This window comes from Aquarana catesbeiana, linkage group LG01 (genome assembly GCF_042186555.1).
Source record: "Aquarana catesbeiana isolate 2022-GZ linkage group LG01, ASM4218655v1, whole genome shotgun sequence".
In the NCBI taxonomy this organism is placed as follows: Eukaryota; Metazoa; Chordata; class Amphibia; order Anura; family Ranidae; genus Aquarana; species Aquarana catesbeiana.
Genome location: NC_133324.1, coordinates 953,064,053 through 953,088,873, shown reverse-complemented (window position 1 = coordinate 953,088,873; position 24,821 = coordinate 953,064,053). Strand labels below are relative to the sequence as shown.

General features: G+C 44.7%; 1 protein-coding gene across 1 annotated transcript in view; it reads left to right on the top strand.

Moving 5' to 3' along the window:
• Positions 1–24,821, top strand: part of CNTFR (ciliary neurotrophic factor receptor) — a 117,959-nt gene that overhangs the window by 71,358 nt on the left and 21,780 nt on the right. The window contains exon 4 of the mRNA XM_073611647.1: positions 20,320–20,500. Coding sequence (XP_073467748.1) covers positions 20,320–20,500 — 181 coding nt within the window. The remainder of the gene's footprint in view (positions 1–20,319; positions 20,501–24,821) is intronic.

Below are 24,821 nucleotides of genomic sequence, written 5' to 3'. Positions count from 1 at the left end.
GATGTTTTGGCCAATCGGAAAACTTGCTTCATACCTGCTTCCTGATTTGCCAGGAGGAGGATCAGTGTTGCAACAGCGAATATTCATTTGCTGTTGCAACACAGCTGGGTGGGCTCAGGATGCATGTACTGCGACCCGAGCCCACGCTATTTTGAAGCCTATTAGAGCGTATGGCTCTAATGGGGTGCTTAAAAAAAAAAAAACCTTGTCGCTGTAATTAATGTGCCCGATGACCTGAAAGGGGCCGGACACATGAATAGCGGCAACCGTTGATAGATTCATGCTATGTATATGTACCACTGCATATAGGGGGTGGAGAGGAGAGGGGGGCAGCGCCTGGGCGCCCCTAATAGATGGGCCGCCACTGATTGGCTACCCCCCACATAGACACAGTGCAGAACAAGGCTTTGTAAATCAGTAATGAGGGAAAAACCAACTGTAGAAACACCACACGCAACACTGGTGAATAGACCTTGTCCTTGTTCATCTTTTTGAATACCTAAGCAATATCCTGAAAATGTTACTTTTTGTACTGAGTCTCTCCTGAAAAATAGCAGTGCACCTCCAGGCTTGTGAAGGTGCCTAAGTACTCCTGTGCCTTGAGCCTGGTAGCTGTGTATCTGCTGCTAGTATCAGAAGATTTACAATGAGATTTGATGATGTCACTGCTGTGCTGCTCATTGTTCTTCCTGCTGGAGACTCGGACATGAGGAAGCAAAGCCCTGCCACTACCAAGATGGCTGCCCCTATACACAGTGCACAACAAGGCATGGTAAGTCAGTAATGTGGGAAATGTAAGCTGAAGGAAGACCACAGACAATACTGGTGACTAGCCCTTGTCCTTAGTCCTGCAACACCCACAATACAGTTCCTTATTCTAATACATACTATCTCAACCTTTTTACTCCAGAGGACCCCCTGAAATAATATTCTTGTCCTGGGGAACCTTACAAAAAACTATTTATCGGGGATCGATGAAAACATCCCTTACATTGGTGATCAGTAGAAATAACGCAACCTTTACAGTGGAGGTCACCCTTACAGACAGCTAAAACTATCATTGGCGTCATGCTTCTGGCTTTACCAAGGTGCTCTTGCCCCGGAAATTTGCAGGAACCATTAAATGGGAGTTCAATCAGCCACAGCTCAAGGAATCCCTAGCAACCTATGGGGGAAACCTATGGTTTTATGGAAACCTGGTTGAAAATGGCTAGTCTAATATATCAGCTTGTGTTAGGGCTCAGATGTCACCCAGGCTGACAATCAAACACCCAACCTCATATGCTGTTTTCCAGCTTAGTGTGTGTTGAAGGTCAGGCAGTTGATAGTTAGCAACTGTCATAGTTCAGGTGACCTCTAACCTCCAGAAACAAGTGAAAATGTAAGGCTAAGAGTAAGTCAAGTGGCTCAAGATGGTTCTCTGGATATTTTAGGTTAAAGGATTGTTTAAACTGACTTTCATACAAACCATCAATCCAGAAGGTCTAAAGACTCTCAACCTAGAGAACTGTTTGCTCACAGAATTAAAATTCACTGTTTGCAGATAACATTGAAGTGATATCCACAGGAAATGTGCATTGTGTCTATTGGGAAAGTAAACACGCAAAACCCATTGCTTAGCATGCAAGTATTTAGCATGAATATATAGAGGTGATATTAAGTCTGCTTTAGGTTTGTTGATAGAAGGACAAAGTTGGCTTATCGTACTTGTTTACTCAATCACTTGTGTTCGTAGACCAGCCTGTGTTTTTCATTGTTGGTTTCTGAGACGATAATGTTCCTCCCTCCAATCCTGTTACATTCCACCTGCTAATCTTGGGATGTGTCTGGCACGGGGCCCTAAAAAAAGCGTTCTCTTCTCAATGCTCGGGTGGCAGCTCACAGCCCCAATAATGGGCCATCGTTTGTGAAAGGAGAAGCAATTAGTGTTTGGCTTTCTGCCTAATCTGGGAGTTAATGCTACAAGACAAGCACGGCTGGGCTCAGTGTATATGGGTGGGCCCCCCATCCAATGACACCCCTGTCCTTCTGCTATTGTCTGTTAATTGGCATCCCAGGACTGATTAGCAATGCTTGCATTCAGCAGCAGTTGATGACACTTCCTCTGCAAATGGCTCTTTCCAAAGTCAACAATTCCCAGCACGAGATAATTATTTATTTTACATATTTTTTTCTTTGTTTATGCAGCTTTGAAACAATTGACAGATTTTATAGGATCATTTATGTCAGATACTGCTCGCCAAAGGGGCTCACAATCAAACACCTGCACACTTTCCTTACATTCATACTCTAGCACTGGTTTAGAATCCCATTATCCCACTGGAATGTTTTTTGACTGGGAGGATGGGGATCTGGAGAGCTGGGAATAAACACAGAAAGGGCTCAACAATTCCAGCAATTTGGGTTTTACCAGTAATATTTGTTGACCTTTTGAGCACACCATTTTTCTAAGTTGTTTCTCAAGATACTCTTACATTCCTCATCAAAATGACCTATGGTAGGAACAATGTTTCTAGTATGTTTCCATAACTGTGTGAGAAAGTTTTCAGATATCCAGGTCATGGTATGTCTAGTAGTAGTTAGTCACATTCATCCAGGTCATAGTGTGGATAATAGCAGTTGGTCACAGTCAACGAGACTTGTTCTTAAACGGAGATCTTTTGTAGCTTACCCAAGCCACTTCTTCAGTTATACAGGGTCAGGAACATACCCCAGACTTTATATCCAGACATGTGGCACCAAAACCTTCGTACAATCACTATGGAAATTGTATGGTGGCCTTTATTAATCTTTTTTCCCCAGAGAAACTCTTAAAATAATTTTGAGGTCTCATAGAACCCCCAATAAAACCTATTCACTTGGGGTCAATGGGAAGAATGCCCCCTTATAGATAACTAAAAAGATCCTTATTGTCCTGCAGTTGGCTCTGCCAAGTGGCATTGGCCCCAGAACTATGCAGACACCATCAAATGGGAAGTCAGTCGACCACAGCTTGAGGAACCCCTAGCAACTTATGGAGGAACCATTTATATCAACACAGATAACACCAACACCTTCATCCATTCACCATGGAATTCCTCAAAGCAAATGTTGATTGTCCAAGAATAGGATGGGAGGTGTGACAGTTGTGAAATCCCCCTGGTTCAGAAGAATGGTCAATCAGCCACAGCTCACGGAACTCCCAGCAACCTGTGGAGGAACCATTTATATCCACACAGATAGTCCCAACACTTTCATCCAGTCACCATGGAATGTGTCAAAGTATATGCTGTGCAAAAACAAGATGGGAGGCGTGACGATTGTGGAATCCCCCTGGTTCACAAAACCAGTCAATCAACCACAGCTCAAGGAACCTCCAGCAACCTCTGGAAGAACCATTTATATCCACACAGATAGCACAAACACCTTCATTCAATCACAATTGAATGTTTCAAAGCAAATATTGATTGTCGAAGAACAGGATGGGAGGTGTGGCAGTTGTGAATTCCACATGGTTCTGAAGGATAGTCAGTCATCCACAGCTCAAGAAACCTACAGCAACCTCTGGAAGAACCATTTATATACACATAGATAGTACCAATAACTTCATCCAATCACCATGGAATGTGTCAAAGCAAATGTTGATTGTCCAACAACAGGATGGGAGGTGTGACAGTTGTGGAATCCCAATTGTTCAGAAAGGTGGTCAATAAGCTACAGCTGAAGGAAACCCTAGCAACCGCTGGAGAAACCCTGGAGTTTCACAGAACCCTGGTTGAGAATGGGTGAAGTAGATGCTTATTGTCGAAGCATGGGAGGTTGTAAAGTTGTAGAACCACCGTGTTCCAGTTACATAATTTTATCCTTGTGTCAGAAAGTCTGCATAGGTGATAATCCTTCGATCTTTTAGCCAAAACACGTCAACGTATAGCCTGTACCAGTGTACCCATGTAACTAATAAAGTACTTTTGTTCAAGAGCATCTGAGTTGCCAGCCTTCCTGATTTAAGTATCGTATCTGTGGGGCCTGAACGTCCTAGCTAGAGCACCGGATCACAGTTTGTGGACTTTTATATTGGAAGTGGAGCTGGGGTAACAATGTGTTTCTCTTATAATCCTTCGATTTGCATGGCTGAAAGTGAATTGTTTTCAGATCGTCAGAGTATTAGTACAACATTATATGAGGAACAGCTCTACTCTTTCGATTTGGTGACAGTTCATACCTTTATCCATGCAAATTGAAGGATCATCACCTATGCAGGCTTTCTGCCACCAAGAATGTAATTATGTAACTGGAACAGGGTGGTTCCACAATTTTCAAACCCCTTATTCTTGGACAATCGACATCTACATCAGCCATTCTCAACCAGGGTTCCATCGTACTCTTGGTTTCTTCCAGAGTTATCTAGAGATTCCTTCAGCTGTGGCTGATTGGCCTCCCTTTTGAACCAGGGTGGTTCCACAACTGTCACATTTCCCATCCTTTTCATTGACACTTAACATTTGCTTTGATACATTCCATGGTGATTGGATGAAGGTGTCGGTGCTGTCTGTGTGAATATAAATGTATGAGCAGTTTCCTGACACTCATTAGAACTGAAGACGTGGCTTGGATTAGCCATGAAAAGTCTTCAACATTATAGAAAAAGTCCAGGTGAAGGTTACCAACTACTACTGTTGATCATTTTATGATGTTTCAACTAGATTCCGATAGATTCTGATACATGTGAGAGGACAATTGTAGCATCTCCAATGAACCACAATCTGATGTCCGCCTTATTGGCGAGGAACTGCAGGAACTGTTGACCAAACAGTTTAAACCAGTGTTCTTATCTCATAAGTTAGCTAACTTCTAAAAAATTGGATCAGTGGTGTCTTGACCGAAAAGATTAAAGATATGTGAAATTCAGAAGTGCCGTTGAAATAACAAATATACCAGACCCAGACTCCAAACAATGTGTATTATAGAATAGCAAATAATGCAAAATGGTTTTTCAAGCTTCTGGCATCCTGATCTGAAGAGATGAAGGAGGAAATAAAAATAGAAAAATTTCAGACGTAGATCCACAACTCTGTAATATGCTGAATAAAATCTTCTTTATTACGTGCTCCACAGGAAAACACTAACCTTTGGATCCCTTCTTGGGATTCATGTTTATATTGGTGTAGCGTTCGATCCTGCACCCATCTGCTCAGGGAGTATTCATCTACTTTGAACTGTTGTAGTGCTTTACCTTTTGGATGCTATAAAAATTGGGACGTAGCTCTCTAATTCAATTGGTTGTAGCATCTCTGAATTGCAATTTATATTTGGGGAGGTTAGTCAATGATCAATTCAGTATCGTAATTTGTGTTCAATCTTAAATACACCAATAGCTGTGTAATGCAAGGCCCTGCCTGACACGATGCAAATTGTTTGGATTGTTTAGGTTGGACCTTGTATGAAGATGGGCGAAACGCGTTGGAGGGAGGGACCCAAGTGGGTGGAGATTGATCACTGCATCAATAAAGTTTTATCATGGTATGGGCATTTGGGAATCAGCCTCCCATTTCTATATACTGAGGTTTTGAGACAGTAGAGGAAAAAAACTTGCACCTGCAGTCAGTTTGTGCCATGAAAGGAAGATAGAGCCCGCCTCCTGGCTGGAGGATGACCAGCAGCATCTAGCCTCCCCCCCCCCAACTTGACTGTCCCTGGCCCACCCTTTTCATTCATTGGATTTCAGTTTTTTCAATCATGGTGGCTTAGCATTACATGAGGACATTACCTAGGGCGGACTGCATGCAAATACAGCCCACTCCCTCCGACTGACGCCCCCACCCATCAAAATTGATATTTGCATAACTCCCTACACTTCTTACATCAAAGCTGAGGACTCTTGGGAGGAGTACTGAGGCAGGGTGCTATGATGTTTTCAGAAACATGCACCCTGCTGGCCCCTCCCACCAGCCATGATCTGCTTACGTTGCATAAGGAAGCACAAAGACCCATTGATGACATAATTTTGTTTTAATGAAGGTGTGTAAGGAAAATGGAAAGGTTTTATTTAAACATGTCATTAGTATGATAATGAAGGGGGAGGGGGAATCAGGGAAGGCAACATCTAAGCAGATTAAACTCCATCTTCAAGTATCAGCTATTAGCATCCAAAGACATGACTTGTTGGCGACTGTCACTAATCTGGCTTCCCATCTGTATCTCGTCCGCTGTCTTCCTCGTCCCCGGCTGCTCCACATGTGGCTGGAACCTTCCAGCTCCACAGCTGGGCCTGTATATCTCTCTTCTGATCCGCAGATTATGTATCCTAATCCATCACCGCGCAGCGTATTTGGACGGGGCTTTTACATCAACATCGGCGATGTCGGCCAGAGGTCTGCGTGGCGGTGAGAGAGGAGTCATGAGAACGGCTTTAATGGCCGCCCCGCCGGGGACTACGCCAGATTCCGATGGTGTCCTCAAAAGTCACAGACGGTTTGGGGTGCAAACGTTCAACAGGGAAATTCGTTTTTTCCTTTTTTATTAAAGTAGATGTAAACCCGAACTGGATGTATTTTGTTCCATTCTCTGCCTATCAAACTGTTTTTTCTGGTTATTACCTTTTTTTTCTTTAGTGCTGTTGATCTCCTGAAGTTTCTTTGCAGCCACTTCTTTTCTGCATACACTCCAGCGATGGCTGCATGGTATTTCACAGGGCAGGTTTCCTGATGGTGACAAGGGTGGACCATATCTGTGTAATATGTGCTGAAACAGCCACTTGCAGTCGCCTGTCTCACAGGGTGACAACACAGGAGCACAATCGGGAGACAGGGACAGGGCGTTGTCACCCCATAACAGGATGGGGCTGAATAAGGACCTTCGTGGCCTTATTAGGTCAATGACGTTACAAGCATCCCCGACCTGCAATTGCACATACATGTACACACAAAGGCATAGACTCATGACATGGTGGGCCTAATATGGCCATATGGGTCAGTGACGTGTCAATGACATTGACCAAATATGGTCTTGTGACCCTATTATGTCACTGATGTCACGAGCGTCCCCTCCTGCAGTTACACATGCACAGACAGTTAGACATCAAAGAAATTCTGGACAGCCGCACTCCAAAAATATTTGCCTTTATTTACTAGGGTGTCATCCAAAATACAGGTCACAGCAAAATGGAACAAAGCTTACGCGTTTCGCACTACAAGGTGTGCTTAGTCATAGTCTTAGTCATAGCTATGACTAAGCACTCCTTGTAGTGCGAAACGAGTGCGGCTGTCCAGAATTTCTTTGATGTCTATTAGCATTGCCAGCACCTGGACTTCTAGACTGAAGGAGATGCCTTTTACCTTGATCTGACCCACCTGGAGCGGTGATACGCTCTCTCTACATGCACAGACAGGCAGGGAGGCTCATGGCATTGTTGACCTAATATAGCCACATGGGTCAAAGATATAGGTCAATGATTTTGACCAAATATGACCATATTAGATTGATGATGTCACAAGCATCCTCATGCCCGTGACATCACTGTTCCAATATGGCCACATGGCCATATTTGGTCAACATCATTAACTTATGTCATTGACCCATTTGGCCATATTAGGTCAATGATGTCACGAGCATCCTTGTGCTGGTAACATCATTGACCCAATATGGCCACCAGGCCATATTGGGTCAATATCGTTGATCTATGTCTTTGACCCTTGTGGCCATATTAGGTCATGGATGTCATGAGCATCCTCATGCTGGTAACATCATTGACCCAATATGGTCATATTTGGTCAATACTATTGACCTATGTCATTGACCAATGTAGCCATATTAGGTCAATGATGCCATGAGCATCCTCATGCTGGTAACATCCTTGACCTAATATGGCCACGTGGCCATATTTAGTCAATGTCATTAACCTATGACATTGACCCATGACCGTTGCCTGGGGCTGCAGCAGGTGGGAGGTGGGAGTGACAGCTTCCTTCCGGGTTCAGTCCAAACCCAATTTCAGACCAAACCACAGTCCATCCTTATGTAGGAGTGCAAGTCTTTCAATATTGATTGATAACATTGACTCATTACAGGAAAACATAAAACTCCAACGCATTTCAGGGGCTTTAAAAATTCTCTCTTCCTTCTTCAGAGCTATAAAGCAAATATAAATGGGGTTTATTAACATCTAATACCTTTATCAATTCAAATAATATCAAGGCTTATCAATTTGTATAAAAATAGATATAAAAACCACATATACCAATTATATCTATTTAGATATAAATAAATGTGCCTTGATTGCAACCAGATTGATATACACAAAAGGGGGTTGTATTATAAAAAAAAGCATAGCACTTTGCAAACCCCACCTTCCACACCACACCAACAACCAAAAACTACACAAAAATTAATTATATATATATGTGCATTTGTTCTGTGCGAATGGTGAAAAAAATGGAAAATTTCTATCAAATACTTAGCGTAATTTTATTTTCCTGATGGACTCCATGGCAGCCAACGTGTGGGTTAATCCGGCCCCCTCATACCTCATACCCCTCTCCCATAAATCTTTGTTCTGGGCCAGAGGCCGTGTTTCATAATTTAGCCTACTCCAGCCACTCCAGGGAACTCCTGCTGCCATGGAGTCCATCAGCAAAGGAAAATTAAGTATTTGATAGAAATTTTCAGTTTTCCTGATAGACTCCAGGACATCCAACGTGTGGGAAATAACAAGCCATACACACCCGGGTGGGCAAAGTGCTGGACAAAAGAAAAAAGGTTTAATTGGCACCGTCAACAGACAAGATCCGTAAACTAAATTTAACAGAAGATAACGAGGCTGGCTCTATGCAGTAGTGTGCCATGAATGTGTTAATTGAAGACCACGAGGCCACTTTACAAATAACTTCTGGGGCCACGTGATGTGAAGATGCCCATGATGTAGACACGCTTCTTGTTGAGTGAGTGGTCACCGCTTCTGGAGGTGCCAAGCCCTTATAAGCCCACTGAATGGCCTAAACAATCCATGCTGCGATAGATCTGGAAGAGGCACGCATTCCCTTATTCTTCCCATGAAAAAGAACGAACAGGTGGTCGGTCTGACGGAACAGAGCTGTAACTTCTAGATACTGACTCAGAGCTTTCCTGACATCTGGGGGATGAACACTGGAATCTCTGGTAGATCTGAATGTTGTTAATCTCCTGATTGGCGTGAAACACAGACGCTTTGGGATTTATACCCAACATAGGAATCAAAACTACCCGATCAGGAAAAAAGGTTAGAAATGGCTCCTTGCATGCCAGAGAGCTGATTTCGGAGACCCTCTTGGCGGATGTTATAGCCACCAGGAAGGCAACTTTTACAGAGAGTTCTTTAATAGAGGACTGATCTTCATGTTCCAACTCTCTACCTGAGAAGAAATCCAGGACAAGGGGAAGATCCCATTTAGAGAATCTTGGCTTTTTCTGAGCCTTATTTCTCCTCTGAAAAACTGCTGGGTAAGAGGGTGTCTAGCCCAGGAAACGCCCGTAAAGGTGGAAATTGCAGAGACTTGGACCCGCAGTGAGCTGACTGACAAGGAGAGATCCAAGCCTGATTTGTAGGAAGCCCAGGATATCATGTATCTTTGGGTTATTGCAAGACCCTGCAGTGGAAGAGGTGTAGCCTGCAAATTTTTTCCACATCCTCTGGTAGACCCTGTTGGTGTCTGCTCTTCTCGCATTCAATAACGTGGAGATGGCCCTACTTGGACAGCCTAGGGCCTCCAGCCTTCTCCTCTTAAAAACCAGACCATCAGATGTAGATGGGCCAGGCATGGATGTAGAGTTGCCCCTTGTGATAGATCTGGTTTGGAGGGTAGAGGAACTGGGTCTCGGAAGCTGAGTTGCATCAGCAGGGGAAACCATGGCCTGTTTGGCCAGTACGGATCTATTGCCACTATCTCTGCTTCTTCCATCCTGAGCCTCGACAGAAACCGGAGAATTATAGGAACCGGGGGAAAGGCATAGGCCCTGTGGAACCACCAATGGTCTGTCAGAGCATCTACCCCGAAAGCCTAGGGACAACGAGACCTTGTGTAGTATTTCTCTAGTCTGAAGTTGCACGGGGAGGCCAACAAGTCTACTTTCGGAATGATTCCCAGGGACAGGGCCCACTTGAAGACCTCGGGATGGACAGTCCACTCGTTGTCCAGAGACACTCTCGACAGAAAATCTGCCTGAACGTTCTGGACTCCAGGGAGATAGACAGCTGTCAGGTTAGCCAGGTTCTTCTGGGCCCAGGTCATGATGGACTCAACTTCCTTCAGCAGGGAGAGACTGCGAGTACCCCCCTGTCTCTTGACGTATGAGACTGCCGTTATGTTGTCCAGTCTTAGCAGGACTGAGGCTCCTGCCGTAAAGTGGTCTGTAGGGCGCAGAACGCTGCCCGGAGTTCCAGAACATTGGAGACTATCTCGTGAGAAGGAAAACTCCATATGCCTTGGGCTACTTCTGCCAAGCAGAGAGCGCCCCAGCCCCTGTTGCTGGCATCTGTTGTGATGGTGATCCAAGGCACAGGTGCAGTTGGACAATTGAGGAGGTTTCCTCTGTTGTAACCACCAAAGGAAGGCTTTCCCGCAATGGTAAGGATATTCGGATAGAGTGATCCCTAAGTCCTGGGTTCCATTGCTGGAGGAAGCCCTTCTGGAAGGGCCCCATTTTCCACTGAGCCCACTTTACCATGGGTGTTGTTGCTACCGTGGTGCCGATAATCTTTAGGCATTGAGAGGCTCAGCGATGAGAGGAGGACATTGCAACCTGAACTCTGTCCCGGATCACTGGGATTTTTTCCAGGGGTAAGGAGATGGTGCTCTTGATAGTGTCGAATTGTGCCCCAAGGAATACCAGGGACTGCGTAGGATCTAGATGGCTCTTTTCCAGGTTCAGTAGCCAACCGAACCCGAGTATAGTGGAAATGACCTGGGATCTGTGGATTAGCAACTGCTCCCTGTCCCGAGATAACAACAGCAGGTTGTCCAGATAATGATACAGACGGTTACCTCTGGTCCTAATCAGAGCCACGACAGCCAACAAGAGTTTTGAAAACACACAGGGTGATGTCGTAAGCCTAAAGGAACTGCAGATGGATTTGGTCGACAGCAGAGCGAAGGTATTTCTGGAATTCTGACGCTATCGGGACATGGAAGTAAGCTTCCTTCAGGTCTATACACGAGCCAATTGCCTGGCTGGATTGCTTGACGGATCGTGAGCAGTGTCTCCATCTTGAACTTCTCCTTCTTGATAAAAGAATTCAAGTGGGTTAGGTCTATAACTGGCCTCCAGGAGCCGTTTTTCTTTTCAACACCATGAAGAGGGGCGAGTAGACCCCTTGAAACATTTTGTCGGCTAGAACTGGTATCTGGTCGACCTGAGTCACCAGAGAATCTGTGTAGGACAGGAAAATTTGCTTTTTCTCTTCCGAGAGAGAGAGGCAATGATATGGGAATGAATTGGAGAGTGGGCGGGTTGCTGAATGTCCAGGCATGACCTGATGAGACTGTTTTGACGACCCAAAAATCTTTGATCGAGGCTGCCCAGACATGTTGAAAACGAAGTAAGTGAGCTCTGACTCATTCCGTCCGGGCAGGCGCAATATCAAAAAGACTTAGGGGCTTCTCATCCACCGGAAGATGCTCCTTTTGAAAACGTTTGGCCTGAAGACTGGTTTTTCTTCCAGGTCTTCCTGAGCTCACGACCAGAACCACTAAGCCTGCAAAGCCTCAAGGCTGAAAGGACTTACCAGCAGTAAGCCAAAGGATTCCTGGGAAAAACAGCCGTTCAGGCTTGTAGTATAACCCCAGGAATGAAAGCACTGACAACCATTTAAAATAGCCGCTGCTGATGACGTCACCGCGTCCCTCGGCGCGCCTGCGCCGCGAACGTCGCCACTCGTGCGCCGCCGGCTGTGTGCCATTCCAGCCGTCATGGCCATAGTAAAAAACAGAGCTTGGAAGCAACAACAAGGGGACACACAACATAGAGACACAGCTGCCATAATAATGATAAAAGCAAATACATCACCACCACCACGGCATGATCCCGACCAGACCTGGGACTGAGAGCTGCTGCTCGACCCACCGCACGACCGGGGCATTTTTCAAGGCCTCCCACTAATAGCTGGGACGTTTGGCCACATTGCCACTTGCCTGCCAATGGCCAGATTAATAAACTCTTCATGGCATTGCATATTTTCGCCCGTGTCCACCTGCTAATAGCTAGGATTGCGTGACTTCAGAGAGGAACACTTTGAAACCACAGTATCGCCGTGCACACCGCCAGGCCTGGATTTGCGGGAAACTTCATGAAAAGGTAAGACATCATCTTGGTCCTAGGAGGAGGACAAAAAAGGAACGCGGCCTCTGGCCCGGAACAAAGATTTATGGGAGAGGGGTCCTATGAGGTATGAGGGGGCGGGATTAACCCACATGTTGGCTGCCATGGAGTCTGTCAGGAAAGCAAATGTTCTTTATTAGGACCATTTCCTGTGCCGATTGATTGGATTTTCCACTGTTTTAAAAAAGAAAAAAAAAATGCATCCGGCTACTAGATGGCGCCAAGTATGATGGGAAATTCCTATGACACTTAGCGCCATCTAGTAGACCAAATGTGGTATTTTCCATTTTAAATCAATGAAAAAAGATCCATATATATATATATATAGATATATACATATCTATATATATATATATCGATATGTATCTGATGCCGGGGCCATTTTAATGGGTCGCAGTCCTCTCTCTTTGCAAACTGATACATCTGCTCCCTTTCTGTCTGCAATACGGGGTTGAGTAATTCTATATGTATAACTGTCAGCAGAAAAATCAGAAAATTAGACGCACTAAGTAGTGTAAAGGGAGGACAGAGGACACTATGAAGTAATAAAAATTACCTTGAATTATTAATGGTTCTATTTTGGGCGCGGCGGACGCTGCTGCTCTGGGGTTCCCTGAGAGACAAACGCTAACATTCCTCACCAAGGACTGTTATTCCCGTATTTCCAGCTACCTGTTGACCTGTACGAGTCTGCTGCTGGGACCTATTTTGGGGAGCCTTGAGGACTTGCCTTTTATTTGGTGATTTTCTTCATTCTGGATATGTGTCCCCATATTTGCTCAGCGCCATCCTAACAATCGTTTTAACAAATATTCGATTCTATGAATGTAGTACTGAGTATCTCCAGCGATCATCTCCTTCATGCCCATGAAGAAGGGATTTACCTTGAATCTCCCGAAACGCGTCGGACAATAGGAGAAGTGCTTTTATCTCATATACTATGTATAAATTTTATGTACTACTTTGTGTATGGTTGTTGTCTTTGAACGTCATACTGTTTTATGAAATAATACATTTTTCTATGTTTCGAAAAATACTGTGTCTTCAAAAGTTCGCCCTTAAAGTCTCTTAGCACCGGGGGAGGTACTCGTTTTCTATAAATATAGAAAATGTTCGTTATTAGGACCATTTCCTGTGCCGATTGATTGGCTTTTCCGCTGATTTAAAAAAGAAATAAAAAATTGCATCTGGCTACTAGATGGCGCCAAGTATTCCTGTGATTCCTGATGAAATTCCTATGACACTTAGCGCCCTCTAGTAGTCAAATGTGGTATTTTCCATTTTAAATCAATGAAAAACGATCCACATACACACACATACACACACACATATATATATATATATATATATATATATATATATGATATGTATCTGATTCCAGGGCCATTTTAATGGGTCGCAGTCCTCTCTCTTTGCAAACTGATACATCTGCTCTCTTTCTGTCTGCAATACGGGGTTGAGTAACTCTATATGTATAACTGTCAGCAGAAAAAAATCAGAAGATTAGACGCACTAAGTAGTGTAAAGGGAGGACAGAGGACACTATGAAAAAATAATAATTTCGTTGAATTATTAATGGCTCTATTTTGGGCGCAGGCCTTGTAGATCCATCAGGTGGTGTGACATGAAAGGCTATTGAATGGCAGAGATTCATCAGCCCTTTGCTGTAGTCTGCAGCTTCCTCTGATTAGGTTGGTAAAGCCATAAAACAGCAGACATGAGAGGCCTGCAATCTAATCAGCGGAGCATTGCATGCACGCACACCAGATGCAGTTTACCTAATTGTCTTATCTCTGACCGCATGCATCCCAGATGTCAGCAATTATGGGGCCTTGTAAACACTGTTTTGTATGGATACAACATATAACAAAATATATTTTTCTTCTTTTTTTTTTTTTTTCTTGCGTATATCTGTTGAACTGTCTATTTACTATGCCATCATCATAGGCATCCTGAGCACAAAAATCAAATATTCCTATTGTTAATGATCGGTCTTGTGCTGTGTGCCAATAGCACCACCTAGAGGACAATCTGGGTATTAATGGTATTTTTCTTAGTACTTGGACTGCAATATGTTATCTTTTTGTTATTGTGAAAATCTATAAAAAATTTTTTTTTTTAAATACAGAAGATGATTAACTTAGAGTAGATATACACACCAAATTATACCATTTTTTTTTTCGAAAGAATTGTGTATCGTATAACAATTGCCATTTTCTAAAATAGCACCATAACCTGTATGGTTGTTCCAACTCGTTGGGCCACAAGTATGGTTGCCACCTCGTCCCTTTAAACCCGAACACATATTAATTACACAGGTTCTGTGGATGATTAAGGTGGTAATTTAACTCACTTGGTGCCTTATCTGCATTTAATTAGCCTCAGAACCTGTTGAATTCATATGTGTTCGGGTTTAAAAGGGATGAGGTGGCAACTCTAGCCAGAAGCCCTGCTCCATAGAAGCTATGGTTTGCATAAATTGTAATGATAATGACCACAAAGCCTGAAACGGCTGTATGTAGTTTGAAATATGTGGCTCTATAGTAGGCTATGTTTGTTCAAACCGATTTGAAGAAGCACTGAGGTCAGTGTGAGACCCACGCGTCACCTCCTGGCTTCGGACACTCTGTCTTTGTTGGCTGTCATTTGCTCTTTTTGGAATAAAAACGTTGGAACATTCCTGTGGTGTGCAGCCATCATTTTTCTTCCTACTAGACGCTTCTACCAGAGGGATCTCCACCAGATTTCGGTTCTTGCGCTGAGCGGCTGCCCTACTGCATTCTGAACACGGGAGGTCGGCCACTCAGCAGGAGTCCTGCTGCAGGACCGCCCTTTAGAGAATGCTTTGCATTTTCTGAGTAAATGCAACGTGTTCTCTGTTTGGACAAGGTGGAGAGGTGGGACAGTGAACTGTGTTGTAGAAACGGGTCAGTGGAGTGCACAGGGGTCACAGAGTTACTGGAGACAGAGGAGAGCAGGGGTCACTGGAGGAACAGGAGTACAGGGGTCACTGGAGAAACAGGAGTGCAGGGGTCACAGGTGGCAGAGGAGTACAGAGGTCACTGGAGGCAGAGGATTGCAGGGGTAATTAGAGTAACAAGAGTGCAGGGGTCACTGGAGGAACAGGAGTGCAGGGGTCATTAGAGGAACAAGAGTGCAGGGGTCAATGGAGACACAGTAGTGCAGGGGTCATTAGAGGAACAAGAGTGCAGGGGTCACAGGAGAAACAGTAGTGCAGGGGTCACTAGAGGAACAGTAGTGCAGGGGTCCCTGAAGACACAGTAGTGCAGGGGTCACTGAAAACACAGTAGTGCAGGGGTCACTGAAGACACAGTAGTGCAGGGGTCACTGAAGACACGGTAGTGCAGGGCTCACAGGAGGAACAGGAGTGCAGGGGTCACAGGAGGAACAGGCGTGCAGGGGTCACAGGAGAAACAGTAGTGCAGGGGTCACTGAAGACACAGTAGTGCAGGGGTCACTGGAGGAACAGTACTGCAGGGGTTACTGGAGGAACAGTAGTGCAGGGGTCACTGGAGGAACAGTAGTGCAGAGGTCACTGAAGACACAGTAGTGCAGGGGTCACTGGAGGCACAGGAGTGCAGGGGTCACAGAAGACACAGTAGTGCAGGGGTCACTGGAGGAACAGTAATGCAGGGGTCACTGGAGGAACAGTAGTGCAGGGGTCACTGGAGGAACAGTAGTGCAAGGGTCACTGAAGACATGGTAGTGCAGGGGTCACTGAAGACACAGTATTGCAGGGGTCACTGGAGGCACAGGAGTGCAGGGGTCACAGAAGACACGGTAGTGCAGGGGTCACTGGAGGAACAGTAGTGCAGGGGTCACTAGAGGAACAGTAGTGCAGGGGTCACTGGAGGAACAGTAGTGCAGGGGTCACTGAAGACACGGTAGTGCAGGGGTCACTGAAGACACAGTAGTGCAGGGGTCACTGGAGGCACAGGAGTGCAGGGGTCACAGAAGACACGGTAGTGCAGGGGTCACTGGAGGAACAGTAGTGCAGGGGTCACTGAAGACACAGTAGTGCAGGGGTCACTAGAGGAACAGTAGTGCAGGGGTCACAGAAGACACGGTAGTGCAGGGGTCACTGGAGGAACAGTAGTGCAGGGGTCACTGAAGACACAGTAGTGCAGGGGTCACTGGAGGAACAGTAGTGCAGGAGTCACTGGAGGAACAGGAGTGCAGGGGTCACAGAAGACTCAGTAGTGCAGGGGTCACTGGAGGAACAGTAGTGCAGGGGTCATTGGAGGAACAGTAGTGCAGGGGTCACTGGAGGAACAGTAGTGCAGGGGTCATTGGAGGAACAGTAGTGCAGGGGTCACTGGAGGAACAGTAGTGCAAGGGTCATTGGAGGAACAGTAGTGCAGGGGTCACAGAAGACACAGTAGTGCAGGGGTCACTGGAGGAACAGGAGTGCAGGGGTCACTGGAGGAACAGTAGTGCAGGGGTCACAGAAGACACAGGAGTGCAGGGGTCACTGGAGGAACAGGAGTGCAGGGGTCACTGGAGGAACAGTAGTGCAGGGGTCATTGGAGAAACAGTAGTGCAGGGGTCACAGAAGACACAGTAGTGTAGGGGTCACTAGAGGAACAGGAGTGCAGGGGTCACTGGAGACACAGTAGTGCAGGGGTCACTGGAGGAACAGTATTGCAGGGGTCACTAGAGGAACAGGAGTGCAGGGGTCATTGGAGACACAGTAGTGCAGGGGTCATTGGAGGAACAGTAGTGCAGGGGTCACTGAGGACACAGTAATGCCCACTAAGGCACAGGAGTCCCAGGGGGTGTGGAGAACAAAGGTAGACACTGGAATCACAGAGGGTCTCTATCTTTTGAAGGCATCACTAGAGCACTGATCACCAGATATCTAATTAAATGGAGTATGGTGAACTGGTACACTCCACCAATGCTGGGATACAAGGATGGAGGCTTTTCTGCCTGTACGGAGATCAGGGTTTTAACCTTTCCGATGTGATTGGCGTCTACATTTCATTTTTAAAGTGCCGTAGTATTTTTCTCCTGCTGGGCCCTTCCCTTGTTATCGCTTTTGGTTTCCTTTGTGAGCCACAAACTCCAGGCCGCGCCGAGGAGCATGTTCCCAATTGCCATTGGCCGCTGCGAGCATCCGCAGAGTTTGCACGTGTTTGACCCGACGACCCTTCGTCTCCGTCACACTCACAATCGGGAGGAGAGACCTGAGCGAAGACACGGCCGCCTTTAAACCTGATAGTGTGTCTGCCCGGCCTGTCAGCTGGATGAGGCCATTACGGATCGGAGGGGTCCGGGGGAAAGCCTGACAGCTATTGTGTATCAGTCAGCATCACCTGGGCCTGAGTGGCGGATATAACGTGGCTCCGTCTGTTCTGTGTCACTGGGGCGGGGGGGGGGGGGGATATTTTTATCCTGTAAGTCGTTCCCCCCACCGCCCCAGCCCGCCAGCGCCATCACTCTATCCCTCATTCTATGCTTTTCACATAAAACCATCACACACGTCACCGACACCCCACACCCCCTTCACCGGCTGCTTTTCACTTTGTAGCTCTTAGATGAACATTTCTTTGTAGCGAGAAGAACCTCCAATTACAAGAGGAACTCCAACCAAATAGCCGTGACCGCAAACTCCTATACCTGCCAGAATATTTACAGTTCTGTTCAGCCGCTCTAGCGGTTTACACCCCCCCGCCATGCTGTATATCAGGGGGTCTCAAACTGGCGGCCCTCCAGCTCTTGCGAAACTACAAGTCCCATCATGCCTCTGCCTGTGGGAGTCATGCTTGTAACTGTCAGCCTTGCAATGCCTCATGGGACTTGTAGTTTTGCAACAGCTGGAGGGGCCACCGGTTTGAGACCCCTGCTGTTTATATATACAGTATACACTCACCGGCCACTTTATTAGGTACACCTGTTCAATTGCTTGGTAACAAAAACTGCTAATCAGCCAATCACATGGCAGCAACTCAATGCATTTAGGCATCTAGTCGTGTAAAGAAGACTTTGCTGAAGTTCAACCCAAGCATAGGTGTGCGCAGCCCATTGCATTAGGGCGTGCACCCCAAAGCTCAAACACACACTACTAATTGCTCACTGTTCATTCAGAAAGGGAAGGGGTCAGTAAATTACATATTTACCGGCCCCTTCCCCCATTCACCCTAAAACATCCCCGCAGCAACAGCCGTCAGGAGAGGAGGGAAGCCAGCAGCGGTGCGGGAGGAAGTTGGGGGGGGGCTAGGGCAGTAGGGGAATCTATGCTACATAGAGTGATTAGGGTGTGCCTGGGCACACCTGGCACACCCTGTGCTCACGCCTATGAACCCAAGCATTAGAATGGGGCAGAAAGGGGATTTAAAGGACTTTGAACATGGCACGGTTGTTGGTGCTGGACGGCCTGGTCTGAGTATTTCAAAAACAGCTGATCTGTTGGGATTTTTTTTTTTTGGATTTACATTATCTTTTAATAAGCCTTGAAACTTCTTAGAAGACCAGTTTGTGTGAGTACATTCCTTTTGACAGTGAAAATTGGGATCCACAAAGCTGGGTCTCTTTCTTGATAAGAGGCAGGAGCTGTAATTCTACAAACTTCTGATCTGCTTTGCGCTGCTGTGTCACTGCATATTTTCCCTTCTCCTGTCAAAAATCTCTCCCTCCTGGTGCTTGGACTTACGCAGCTTCTTATTCTTGAAGTAAAGCCTCGTACACACAATTGGATTGTTGGCCAACAAAACCGTGGAATTTTGTCCGAAGGGCGTTGGCCCAAACTTGTCTTGCATACACACGGCCACACAATTGTTGGCCAACAATTACGATCGTAGTGACGTACTACGTGGTTTTTCAGCTCTTTAGCGCCACCCTTTGGGCTCCTTCTCAATTTCGTGTTAGCAGAAGTTTGGAGAGTGTAGATTCATGCTTTTCATTTTGCGCTTTTCAGTTTGCGCTTTTCATTTCGCGCTTTTCATTTCGTTCCTGAACGGCCGTTCGTCAACCAGCCATGTTGAGGAATCGGAGGAGATAACATGTTATTTATTATTTAAAATCTATCTTATTATGATATTATTTAATTTTTATTTAAATTATTATTATAAATTTTATAGAGAGAGAGAGAGAGAGAGAGAAAGAGAGAGAGAGATACAGACAGGCAGATATAAATTATTATTATTATAAATTCTATAAAAACAATAATATTAATAGTTTAAAAGTATTTGAAATCTTTTTTTTAATTATAATATTATTTAATTATTATTTAAATTATTAATATAAATCATATACATATAAAGAAAGAGACACAGAGATATTATAATTTATTATTATTATAAAAATGAATAATAAATAATTATAATATATTTAATGATATATTAATAATATATATTTAATATAATAATAATAATAATAATAATAATATATTATATAATAATTAATAGTGTAAAAGTAGTTCAAATCTTTTTTTTTTAAATGATATTATAAATTATTATTTAAATAAATTACAGTATATAATAACACCAACAACAATAATAATAACAATAAAATAAATATAGTTAAATATACTGTAATTGATCCTCTGACCCTACCTGATCAAATATTTTCTTCCCTGTTCCTACCATCTTCACTGTGCGGCCCCTCCCCGCCCTGCACTGCACAGGCTATGCAAGGAAAATATTCAGGCACACCCCCCCCCCCTTTTGTGCATGTTCCACAGTCCCATTATAGAATCTCTACACACAACAACCAAATCCATCCCAAAATGACCCCACTCATGTGCCTGCATTTTTCATTTATTTTACATGACTGATGCTGGAGTGTGTGGAGTTCCACACACTTCCCTCCACTATTACTTGTAATATTAGTGTTGGGTGGACTAGATTTGAGATACTATAATTTTATTTTTATTTTTAAAGCAGAAGTGCGAATGGGTCCCAAAAGTTGTTAATTTGCGATGTGCTTAATACAAGCTTGGGTCTAACCGTGTCAATGTCTCTGTGCCTGCAGGTAGAATTATCGGATGGGACATCTCACACAATTACGGATGCTTATGCCGGAAAGGAGTACATCATCCAGGTGGCAGCCAAAGACTATGAAATTGGCACGTGGAGCGACTGGAGTGTAGCGGCACATGCCACGCCGTGGACGGAAGAGCCCAAATACATCACCACAGAAGCCCAGAAAACAGGTGAGAGGGGCCAAGGGCCAAACATGATCACACTCCGGGTATGACTGAATTAATCCCAATTTATGTAGGATGTGACTCAAAAAAGCCTGAAATGTTTGCATGAGTACTAAGGAACACCGAGCCATTAACATCGTTCCACACCAGAGGAGCTTACACTCTAATGTCCCCCCACAGTCGCGCACTATTATTAATATACATTTATATATCTCTGACATATACCGCAGAGCTGTACAGAGAACAATGAGCCAGTCACATCAGTCTCTGCACCACAGGAGCTTACACTCTAATGTCCCACCAGCACACTAGTTCAGGAAGAATATCTCTGAATCCAAGTCAAAGTTTGGAAACACAGGAAGGCCTCAGTATCTGATCTTTCCTGAGCTGGGCTGCAATTTCTCTTCTCCGTTGAAGGGTTAAAGAGTCTGCAGCCTTTGTGGGTCTTCATTATTTACTCATTAGGGTTTAATTACCCTTGTAATGTTCCAGCTTGAGAGGTCAGCAGGCCCCAACTCCCCCAGGTGGAGTTTTTCATTGTGTCCTGGCAGGGGGGTGTCGTGTTCTAGATGGATCAGAGCTCAGATCAGTGCCAAGCAAACAAGGCTTTGATGTTGAGTATTAATAATGAGGATATAATATATAATGTTCATGGGACAAGCTCCGGGGTTTAGATAGAGGCCTCTCAGGGTGGAAGGAGGATGTATGGATTAGACGCAGACACTGGAGAGACTTCTCTGGGAAAGCAAATCACATTACACACATATATCATCTTCTGTCCTTCCTATGGTGCCTACATGGTGCAACCCAATTACACGGGTCATCCGATTCTTCTGTGGATTGCATCTCCAGAAAACCAGTTCAAGTTTGGAATTTTTCAAGAGCTGATTGCTTATGTCAGATGAGTGCAAAATGAGCAAACAGTGTGATCAGGCTGAGGGAAAAGGAAACAGAATTGTATAGTTTTATCATTAGGGGATTCACCAGCAGGAGGAAGGAGGTCCTGATTCCTCTATATAGATCTTTATATCACTAGTGGGATCCCCAGCAGGAGGAAGGAGGTCCTGATTCCTCTATATAGATCTTTATATCACTAGTGGGATCCCCAGCAGGAGGAAGGAGGTCCTGATTCCTCTATATAGAGCTTTATATCACTAGAGGGGTCACCAGCAGGATGAAGGAGGTCCTGATTTCTTTATATAGATCTTTATATCACTAGAGGTATCACCTGGGAGGAGGAAGGAACTCCTGAGTCCTCTATATAAATCTTTATATCACTAGAGGGGTCACCATCAGTAGGAAGGAGGTCTAGATTCTTCTACATATATCTTTATATCACTAGTGGGATCCCCAGCAGGAGGAAGGAGGTCCTGATTCATCTATATAGATCTTTATATCACTAGAGGGGTCACCAGCAGGAGGAAAGAGGTCCTGATTTCTCTATATAGATCTTTATATCACTAGAGGGATCACCTGGAAGGAGGAAGGAACTCCTGATTCCTCTGTATAAATCTTTATATCACTAGAGGGGTCACCATCAGTAGGAAGGAGGTCTAGATTCTTCTACATATTTCTTTATATCACTAGAGGTATCACCCACAGGAAGAAGGAGGACCTAATTCCTCTATATAGATCTTTATATCACTAGAGGGATCAACAGCAGAAGGAAAGAGGTCCTGATTTTTCTATATAGATCTTTATATCACTAGAGGGATCACCTGGAAGAAAGAAGGAACTCCTGATTCCTGTATATAAATCTTTATATCACTAGAGGGGTCACCATCAGTAGGAAGGAGGTCTAGATTCTTCTACATATATCTTTATATAACTAGTGGGATCCCCAGCAGGAGGAAGGAGGTCCTGATTCCTCTATATAGATCTTTATATCACTAAAGGTATCACCAGCAGGAGGAAGGAGGTCCCGATTCCTCTATATAGATCTTTATATCACTAGCAGGATCACCAACAGGAGGAAGGAGGTCCTGATTCCTCTATATAGATCTTTAGATAACTAAGGGGTCACCAGCAGGAGGAAGGAGGTCCTCTTTCCTCTATACAGAACCTTTTATCACTAGAGCAGTCATCAACAGGGGGAAGGGGGTCCTGATTCCCAGGGGCTGACTGGCAACTGTTGGCCCAGGGGGCGAGTGCAACCTGGAGCCCCATGGTGCAGGGACTCAGCCCCCCTCCCATTTTCCCTTTTCCCTGCCTCCCCCCAACCCCAATCCCAGGCTGAAGCTCCACTCCAGGTACTCTCTTCTCACCGGACAGGTCAGCTGGACAGCGCCTGCTGCACTGACTCCAGGTTCCAGAACTGGGGCTGGCCGGGGGCTGCAGGGTGGAGTCAGGGCAGCTCGGTCCGTGCTTGCCGAGAGATGGGAGCCTCCGATAGAGCACAGAGCTGGCTTTTGCTCGAACATGGCATACACCATCCATGCCAGTGGGGGGGGGGGGGGCTGTGCTCTGTCCTCGTCCTCATCCCTCATTCAGTAGGACACCAACGGGGACCTTTTACTCCTCTTCACCAGGCAGCTTTTAGGCATGTCTAGATGTGAATAAGGTTCCAGAGGGCAAGATTTTCAATAAGTAAGTAGTAAGTAGTTTGAACATACTTGGGACAAACATCGATCTATACTCAGACAAAGTAAAAATGGCAAACTTGATGGACCAGTTGCTCTATTTCTGGTGCCACTCTTCAATGTTTCTATATAAGAAATGTGTTTCTTTTTTTTTTCTTTTTTTTCTTTTGTAGTAAAATGATCACATTAAAAAAAAAAAACACAAAAACCTGTATGGCAGATCAAGAAAAATGGATCTCAGTTCTTATTGACCATTTAGATCTGTCATGAGTAGCTAGCGTAATGATGGATGCATACTTACCAATTATATACTTACAATAGTAGAACTAAAGGCAATTTTTTTTTTTTTTTTTACATTTTGGATAGAGTAAAGGAGAATTCAACCCTTGTCCTATTGAGGATTCCCCTCATTTCCTGTTCCTTAGCCAAAGCAGGAAGTGATCAGAAATCCCTCCAAATTGGGGGAATCCCTGGTTCTCATCAGGGCCACCAGAACTAATGTAGCTACAAACAGCAATAAAAACCTGAAAGGTGACCTAATGCCTCTCCACTTTACTTACAAAACTAAAAATAAAAGGTTGCCTTTGTCTATACTTAAAATCTGGAGGTTTTAGTCTTTTTTTCTTGTGGTGGGAAGATAGGTTCATTTTTTTTTGTTGTTGAGTTGGCCAGTCTATTCAAAATGAATAGTCAACGCTAAAAAAAAATCCTGCAGAATTTTTTTTATTTTACAGCACTGGATGGGGAGGGGGGTATGAGATGCTATAAAGCAGATGGGTTGCAGCACACTGCAGCTATATGTTGGGATCCAACTAACTTTGTATAGCAATAGAATGCACATCCTCAATGCATAACCGTACGTTGAGGTAGCACAAATAAAGTGGGATATGAGGTGCGATATAATGCAAGTTCTGGTATGAAGGAGCCCTAAGAGCCTTGTCTTATACCGACGTGGTGTAGCGCACAGCTTTATGTGTATCCTGTTGACCCTTTTGTACTGTACTTTGGCCCCTAAAGCCTTGTCCTCCTTGGCTTCGGATGCTAAAACACAAGTCTGCAGAGCGTGCACAGCATTCCTTTACAAAGCATTGAGTGGGCACCTACATGGCAAATGGGGTTTAATGTAAAGTAATGCACTTGGGGCTTAAAATACAAATGCAAGTTACTCACTAGGAGGGAGAACATCTGGGGGAATCCGGGATGGAGAATGATCTGGGAGTCCTAGTAGAAGACAGACTTAGCAAATGTCAAGCTGCAGCAAGCAAAGCCAGCAGACTATTAGCATGCATTAAAAAGGGAATTTACTTCAGAGATAAAAACGATAATCCTGCCACTTTTTAAAACTCTGGTTCGGCCACATCTGGAGTATTCCCTCCAGTTCTGGTCACCAATCCTCAGGAAGGATGTGCTGGAACTAGAGAGATTCCAGAGAAGGGCAACTAAATTAATAAGGGGACAGGAGGACCTCAGTTATGAGAAATGACTATAACCACTAAATTTATTCTCCCTAACCCTCCAGACTTACTCATCTCCAAAATCCTGGACAAACCCCTCTCTTCCCTTTACTTTTACCTCTTCCTCATCGATATGACTTCTCTGACCAAAGTATACAACAAATGGATGGTTGACATCCTAGAACTGACTACATTAATAAGATGATCTCGGCAAAGGATCGCTTCATCCAACCCAAATTTCTCCACCGAGCATACTATACCCCCGTGAGACTGGCCAGTATATACCCTGATGTG